The 8,998-nt window shown below is 33.3% G+C and overlaps 1 protein-coding gene across 1 annotated transcript; it reads right to left on the reverse strand.

Annotated features, from left to right (window-relative positions):
- Positions 1-1,411: 1,411 nt before the first annotated feature.
- LOC128233833 (cubilin homolog) lies at positions 1,412-8,911 on the reverse strand. Its single transcript, XM_052947691.1, has 6 exons — positions 8,753-8,911; positions 5,950-6,043; positions 5,301-5,393; positions 4,461-4,568; positions 3,528-3,733; positions 1,412-1,685 (listed from the first exon to the last, which is right to left on the reverse strand). The coding sequence occupies exons 1-6, from the start codon at positions 8,777-8,779 to the stop codon at positions 1,506-1,508; spliced, it is 708 nt and encodes a 235-aa protein (XP_052803651.1). The 5' UTR covers positions 8,780-8,911; the 3' UTR covers positions 1,412-1,505.
- Positions 8,912-8,998: the final 87 nt, after the last annotated feature.

An 8,998-nucleotide genomic window follows, 5' to 3' on the forward strand; every position in this document is an offset into this window, starting at 1 on the left:
CATTTTTACTCGCATTTGTGGGCGTTTCTAAACTGTTATTTTGTTATGTTTATAATACAATTTGTTAAATATTGATTCGTTAAAACCGAAATTGTATTCCTTTTGCAAGCGACTGCACATGATCCTGGTGTTACTGACGTCAGCATGCATTGATAATGCGTGCTTTGCAAAAATGGCATCTAATGATTACCGCATATACATTAAAGCAAATGTGACTTGGTTATGCTGTAAACTTTGCAGTATTTTAATTATTCACAAGGCAGTGCCAGTGTATAGAATGTTTATCTGATCTCGAAGATGAACGTGCCGTCGGCATGTAAACTATCTATGTTTTAAATGACACTCCATGCAATATGAACATACACTTACACACTATTAAGTACATTTTGCGGTCCAAACACACCTTCGGGGGGGCTGACTTGCCGGTCTTTATAATCTCATTTGCCCCTTAGTGGTGTGTAATATTTCTCAAGTAGTCTACAGAATGCAATTAAAGATCAATGAAGGGTATTTAATTTATTCAAAAGTTAATATTTTCTGAAAACTTTGAAAAACATATGTTAAGGTGATAAATTAAGACATGAATCTAGTTTAAAACTAATGATAAACGAGCTAGATTTACAGTCGGGGGCCATATCCATTGCACCACTGTACACAACTTTTCTCTGAGAGAAGTTTTTGAAAGATCTAAACACAGTTTTCAATTTGTCGACATTTACAAAAAAGTTGTCAACACTTCAATAATTGATAACGATTGATGTGTTATATAAAAATTAGTAAGGTTTTTGATGTTATCTTAGTGAAGTCATGTGTCGCTTACTGTGTTTGTATTTTAACATTGTTTATGGTTTATTGTGGAACAAACATATACAGTAGGCATAAGCCCATGAGTACAGTGTACAAATACAATGGTTGATACATTCATATTATACATACATTTTAATATTGTATTCCAATTCTATACTATCAGCAGCGAATTGTATAAAACAGATTAATTAATTTGTTTTGGTCAAATATTCCCAAAATCGCATCGTGTGAACCTCTGAGTTTAAAAGAGAAGGTCTCTGGGTTTAATCAAAATTCATCTGAGACCTCTCATATATCTCAGACCTTCTGAACCACCTCTCGAATCGAGTGTTCGTCGGAATACATAACTTAATGAATACAAAGAATAGATAGTCAGAAGTGTACAGGGAGTAGATAGTTAATTGTATACAGGGGTGTACATTTTATAGTGTACATATAATAGATAGTTGAAAGTGTACATAGAATGGATACTTTGTAGTGTTCATAGTTTATAGTGTACAGGGAGTAGACAGTTCATTTAAGTGACTAAACCGATATTAACCAACACATTTGAAAAAGAAACGGATAAAAGCAGATAAACTACGGAAGTATTTTACTCATTTTATTTAATAGTGTTTGCAATAACTTCAAGAGGAAAATATGAATTTGTATTGTATTGTTTTTATTTATTTCGATTGCAACACTTCCATGTCCGAGGTTCAGGGTAATACCGCCTTCACGGTGAAGTTGAACCCGGTTGGAGGGCCACCGGTAACGCAGCAGAAATCTGTGTGGAACCAGAGGTACAAGGAACGACTTGTAGTCTGGAAGCTTGAGCCAATGGTTGTGCCGCAATACTTCGCCTGGCCACCAAGGAACTCGCCAGATCCATCAAGGAGCTATGAACAAAGTGAATGCATGAAGTCTAGATGTATGATGCTGATTAATAATTCAGCTAAACACAAGTTCAATTTGCTAATTCCTGCAATGTAAAAATAGCGATAACGCTAATATTGATATCGTTAATATATATATATCGTTTTTATAGAAATCGTTTATATAAACGATATCTATGTATATGTAATATCGATTACATAGATATGTACAAATAAAAGCGCAGCTTCTCCTTGCGAAAAATATAACTTTTTACGTAACAACTGAAATGATGCAGGATGAAAACCTACAACGCTTAACAAAATTGTTATAAATTTGTCATTAATGGCATACTTAAAATATCTGTAACACTGAATTATTGCAAGAATCATGGCTCTTTATCAAAATGAGAAAAAAATTGTATAACTAGTTTAAAGTTATCACTTTTAAGAACTGAATTTAAAACATGAGTACATGTGTCATAAACACATTTCAGATTTCGGTTAGTCCGGATATCGAACTCGGGACCTCTTACCGGCATGAAAGAGGCTCGATCAACTGATCTATCCGGTCGGGTTATAAAATACTTTGTGATATGTTTCTATCAGTATCGTGACACACATCAGATATGCAACCGCTTTGGAAGAGTGTTTATATACCGTGAAATCACAATAATAAGAGAAGTTGTGGAATGCTACATGTACGGGTACTGGTACGTATACTCTAATTTTTGTGCACTTTGTTATCCAGGTGTGTGTACTTTTAAATAAGAAAAAACAATATTTTAACTAGTTTAAAGTTAAATAACCCTTTTAAGAACGAACTTAATTTAAAACATGGGTGCATGTTTCATTGACACATATTAGAATTCGGTTAGTACGGAGACCGAACTCGAGAACTCTTACTCAATTGAAATATGATCAACTGAGCTAACCTATTCGGTCCGGTCCGGTTAGCTAGCATACTTTGTGACATGTGTGTATCAGTATCGTGACATATGTCAGACATGCAGCCGCTTCGGAAGAGTGTTTATATACAGTCAAATCATAATAATAGGAGAAGTTGTGGAATGCTACTTGTACGGGTACGTGTACGTGTACTCTTATTTTTGTGGACTTCGTCATCCAGGTGAGTGTATGCGTAGGCTCGAAGAACGTGAAAGGTAATGAAAACTATAAAATCTAGACCAATTTGTTCAAGCCATCATATTGGGCAAGTAGTATAAGGGATTTCGCAAACGACACCTTTATGCGAACTGCAACGTGTAGATAGATAAAGAAGTACATGATCTGTTTGGTAACCTTTCTTATTTTCTACCACATTGTAGGTATTCCCCTCCATAACTTTATATATAGGAATATCTCAAATTAGTTTAGTTTTGCATTGAACAAGTATTATTACACGTGTTTAAATGTCTTACATGGGTGCCTGTCATTCTGTATACTTCAGACATTCAGTCACATTACGTATACATAAACATGATAAAATTAGAACTAGATTCATTTATATTTTACAAAAATGGAGAATCATACTATTAAGCTTCATGATTAGTCCATGGCCGAAAGTAAGTTATTTTATTTTGTGTTTTACTATTGAGATTTGTGTCTCTAGTTGAAATTAAAGTTTGAAACCTTCAATAAGGTGTGTTGAATGTTTATAAAATTCCACTCATATTATATATAGATAATACCATTGTTCATGGTATATCCTCCAAATTTAAAATAAAGAATTGCAGTTCAAATCTGTTATGCTGGTATTAAGCACTTAAAATAGCGCTAGATAGTTTGGTTCGTTTCCTAGCCGTTGAATGATCTGTCAATTTAAAAAATGAGCATGGCTTTGTTTGAATAACCAAACAATTAACAAACCTGAACCCAGTCAAAACCGCAGCTAGATTGGAATTCTATGTTGAAGAAGTTCGATTCAAACACAATCGTCCCCTCGTCTACTGTAAAGGCCCACCAACAGTCCAAGTTATCGTCATAAATACCATCATTATCACTGTCAGTTGCCGTTATTGTCATCGCTCCCACTTGTGTCAAATCAACAACTCCGCCACAGTTGTCACCACCACCTGAAATAGCGAATAACAGTTTATCTATTCCCTTCTGAAACTCTATCAACATATGCATTGTAGCTATGCCCTTTAGATATTCTATTAACGTAGGTATGTTACGTTGACTTCTGTTTAGGACGTCCATTGAAATTTATAGTATATGGTAACATTCATTATCTGTATTAACATTATTTAGTATCATCTTAAAGATAAAATGAATGCTTTAACGTATAATATCTGAATCGTAATGTCAATGCAATACACATTTAGGATATAAAGGGCTGAGTCACTTCAAGTCCTGATTGAAGAAAACGTAACAAAGACAAGTAATCCGACTTACAAATAAACTATTTCTCTACAAGTTCCATTAACATAATTTGTTATTGTTGATGCGTGGTGACTCCATACATTTTGATCAAATATCATTTAAAAGGTATTGCCCTTCTAACCTACTACATATTAATAAGTATGTTAAATAAATCACGTAAATGCATCATACAATAAGTTATTATAGTTCGTCGATTTTGTATTTAATTCAGCTAAAATCGGACATGAATGACATATTTTGCAGTCTTTGAAAGCCAAACATATTTGTTTGTAATATTTTTTTTCAGTAGTATTATTACATTGATCTTTTTTAATTCATAACTATTTAAAATAGTTCCAAAATAATGTTTGGACACCAAGCATCAACAATCAGGTATAGGGTAAATGCGAAAACTGGATGTGTTTATGATGGACTTACATGCACCGGTGCTGGAGAGTAACGGACAAATAAAGCAGTCGCCTGGCAGACATCCGAGCGAAGTTAAGTTGCCTTTACAACATACCGCATCACAAGGGCAAAGTGCACCTAACGTAAATGCAATAATTGATGTTAGCATTCTCTCCCGAAATAATGTAGTAGTCCCAACGGGGTTTGATGTTGAATAATATGCATACTGCTGTAAGTTGCGCCTGACTCAACCCTCAATAAACTATACTTATTTGTAATATATTTCCCTTCGTCACTCCATTATGCATTACCTTGAACATCTATAAACCAAACAAACTTGTAATGTCCTGTTGTTACTCCCGTCATCAAATCCCCATAACTCGAACACTAATTCATTAAAGCAGATGAAAAGGAACAGGAAGGTAAGATTGCGCTTGACCTTTATACCCATGAACCTAACTAGCTGGAAATATATTTCTTATTGTCACCTTGTTTGTTAAATCACCTCTACTCGGTCTCTGTATTAGCTTTCTCTGTACTTTCAACCATCTCAGAAGGGTAAACTGATCAACAACATAGTTATGTATGAAAATTGCGGTGATAGAATTTTCCATTAATATAAAGATTTTTATCATACAAACTCCTAGTACCAGTTTCACAGTAATTTCCGGGCCAAAACGTTTTTGCAACCTATAGAAGAGGGTTAAATGACTTAAATAACAAAAACAAATTGCAAAACAAATCATTACATCAAAATTTCAGAAATAAGAATAATTGCTATACTTTACAGAAAGTGCTTGATTTGATCAACTAATTATTTTGAGACATGAATTAAGCATTTTTGTAATATTTGGGCTCGATCATTCTTACAGCAAGTCAATGGATCTTCTACTGCTACTTCAAAACGACACGCACATTGTCGGGTGACGTCACAGTACGAATTTCCAGGACAATCTGAAGCAACTGTAAAAGTAGAAAACTTCACCATAAACACACTTTTGAACATCATAATTATAGCATTCAATGTCAGTCTCTGCCTGGTTAAGAGTTGCTGTGTTTGAGTTTAACACTATTAATGTTTTGGCACTGGCTTCATCGATGTTTTAAAAGATGATATATTGATTTTCCTGATCGTCCTTTTTAATGCAATAAGTTTTATAACGTGAATAAATACAAATGTGTAGCCATACAATGTTCTACTGTATTAATCTTAATCGAAATGTTCTGTTCTGCTCAGTTCTGTTCTTTCCTGCAGCTATACTACCCTACTTTACTCGTTAAAATACCCTCAATTAACAACGGCTTAACAAAATCGTTGTGAAATAAAACATCTTTTAAACTAAAATCAAGTTTTAAAAATGAATGTATTTGTCTTTAGCTAATTGGTAATGAATCTTATCCGAAATATTTTCATGGTCATGACGTTGGATTTCATCAAGACAACATGTTCTTTGAATGCTAAACGTTGGCATAATATTCGACTATTTGGCTACCTTAGAGTTCTGTATGCCCCTTTTACCTTTGCATTCTCGAGCGTTCTGCCCAGGAGGTAGTTGAACATGGTCCGGGGGGATAGCGATGACAGTGGTCAACAACAAGGCAAGGGAGAGAAGCTGAAATATTAAAGTGACACTCTTAATCAAAATCAATTCATACACATTTGTAACAAACATAAGTTTTGACTGAAAAACCTTTAGGAGAGAAGCTGAAACATTAAATAAGCAACAATGAAGGTATAAAGATACTTAGTGCACAAATTTTAAAATGTTTATCAACTGTTTATAAAATATATATTCAATTGAAACATATTTTATCACATATATTAACTAAATTATACCCCAACCAAGGGCGTATATTCACACCACCTTAATGCATGAGACCAATTTCCCTGAGGGTAAGATAAGACCCGCGGGAACTTCGCTTATAGTAGTGAATTTAAGTCTCGTCAGTTGATACAACATAAATACATTTAAATGGTATAATACAATGGCTTTGCCAAAACAGTTAATATAACACAATTAGGGCTCCACAGAAAAACCTGGTTTAAATACTTTCCAATTCGTATTACTTGTCGTAATGCTACTGTTATATGACATGTAGCTACGTAGGAATGGTATTTACTTTGCCGAAATTTTAGTTAAAATTTTAATTACTTTCGAACATGTTTCCTCATGTTTAGATCAATACCCTTACATGCCGAATTAAGCATGCTTAAACTTTAACATATGTTCAAAATTGTTATTCCAAAAGCACTAAAACATGAAAAATAAGATATAACTGTATAAATGTAGTTGGAAATGTTCATGGACACCTATGGTAAGTACAAACCCTCCTCCCATAGCTCAGCCTAAAGGGGTATAGTCGGCTAATTTGAGTTATTTATTTTGTATTTTGAAATAAAACAAACAAACAAACAAATAAGACGGTTTCAAATATTCTCATATTTTTCGTAAGAATATGCGTAATTCAGTTCAATTTGTAAGTATTCATCTTCAAAAGAAATTCGTATGGTAATTATTGAACAGTTAAAAGTTAAAACGTAATCATCATCGCCTTAATGTTTTTCAGAATTGTTTTTGTATCTATTACTTAAAACAGGGACTTAGGTCTGAACTTGAGACTCAGACTAGGAAGGGCCCTAATTTAATATTGCTTTAGAAATGTTTTTAAAGAAGCAAAGTTACGCATTGCTGTATCTGTTACAAATAATCTACAATGAGACAAATCCATTCTGTGAAAATAAGCTATACGATAGATAATTTGAACCATAAAGGAATTTTGTTGTCTAAGTCGAAGATTCAGACTCAAAACGTTTGTGAGTACGGTCCCACAGAAACCGGAATTACTCTGTGGAAGCAGAATTTATGTATTTCTTCATAATTTATTCACTGTTTTAGCATATATAAATAATGTGAAGGTCATAGTTCTAACGACAATGTGTTGTTAATGTCACATTCAGCGCCAAATAGTGGTTATATTAGGTTATGGTTGTGCGAACATTTAAAGCTGCACTCTCACAGATATACCATTTTACAACTTTTTTATTTTTTGTCTTGGAAAGAGCAAGTTTTTGCATAGATTTCTGCAAACCAATGATTTAAGATTGCTGACAAAAATTCAGATCGTAAATTTTCTTATTTCCGTTCGAAAATTATTGTTTTATGGCTTAAATCGTTACAAACGGTTTAAGAAAAATGATAAAACATCATTTTTAGAACTTAAATATAAAAATCTAATTTCTAGATCTAACTTTTTGTCAGCAGTCTTATATAACTGGTTTGCCTTGATTTTCGCAAAAGTTGTCTCGTTCCAAGCTAAAAAATAAAAGCTTTGTCAAAACGTTCAATCTGTGAGAGTGCAGCTTTCAAGTTGATATACAACACTTTTTCCGTTCGTTTATGTTTGGTTATATACATATATACTTAAGTTTTCACAGTCTACAGTTTGTATCGATTAAAGTTAATTGTATTTAAAGTTCACTTAAGTATTTAAACTGTCACTTTTTATACTCATACACCCGAATGACAAATAACATAACATATTTATAACAAATGTATCGTGCCATTGGCGATAAAGTAAAGTGAGCCTTAAGTATAACGTGGATGCTTGCTGATAATATGCAATATGAATAACCAACACATTGGTTCTTTATTTCAACTGATATAAAATGTGAAGTGTGAAGTGTCATTTTTTACAATCTTTCAAGGCCGAAAAATCTTGTTTGTAAAGAAAGAAAGATTATAGGTTTTTTTTTATAAATCCTATCTCAACACAAATCAGTGTGTGTATACGACGTGATAAATTATGTCGTATATGCTACGTCGGAAGGCAACATTTTGCTTAAAATGAAGACTTAAAACAAAGATAACTTTTCTTTTACTACACTACTTAAAATGGAACAAATGGCAGTTTATGCCGCTTAAGGAGCCCCGCCTTCTTTTTATTATCAAAATTTGATAAGATGATTAATTTTATAAAACACTTCGACAAACCTGTATCCGAAATGATGTTTTGACAGTGCTCCGTGAGACGGGCGTACTGAGAAAAGGTTTGTCGAAGTGTTTTAAGAAACTAAACTCTCAATCAAACACTGGTAAAAGACCGAAGTCGGTGCTCCGTAAGCGGCGTAGACTGCGCTGTGTTTCATTTAAAATGGTTAAAAAATATTTATCTTTGTTAAAGTCTTCATTCGAAGCAAAATATATCCTTTCGATGTAGCATTTATGACGCAATTTATCACGTCGTATACACACACTGAAAATAAAATGATATCCACATGTTTATCTTAGAGGCTCTTATGATACGAATGGTAAAGAACATACCTGAATGAAGGAAACGCGAAACTCCATTGCTTTCTTAATTTTCCTGAAGTATCAGAAGCGCCAAGTAAAGGTACTAGGTTTTGATAATTTTTTGAAAATTTCCTCAGCCTTTTATACATATTTTGCTCAACAAATCGAAAAGTAATTATCGAAGCATATGTTACATGTCAGAATAAATTTTATGATAAAATCTAGACAATTCATCGTTATTGCCACGGAATATTCTACATATGACATATCAACGAT

Source organism: Mya arenaria, chromosome 5, assembly GCF_026914265.1.
Source record: "Mya arenaria isolate MELC-2E11 chromosome 5, ASM2691426v1".
Taxonomy (NCBI): Eukaryota; Metazoa; Mollusca; class Bivalvia; order Myida; family Myidae; genus Mya; species Mya arenaria.

Excerpts from the sequence above, each read along its gene's own strand:
- LOC128233833 (XM_052947691.1), bottom strand. The coding sequence starts at position 8,779 with ATGGAGTTTCGCGTTTCCTTCATTCAG. Across the intron at positions 3,734-4,460 it reads ACTCTCCAGCACCGGTGCAT|GTGGTGGTGACAACTGTGGC; the intron begins GTAAGTCCATCA and ends TCGCTATTTCAG. Across the intron at positions 1,686-3,527 it reads GCGGTTTTGACTGGGTTCAG|CTCCTTGATGGATCTGGCGA; the intron begins GTTTGTTAATTG and ends CTTTGTTCATAG.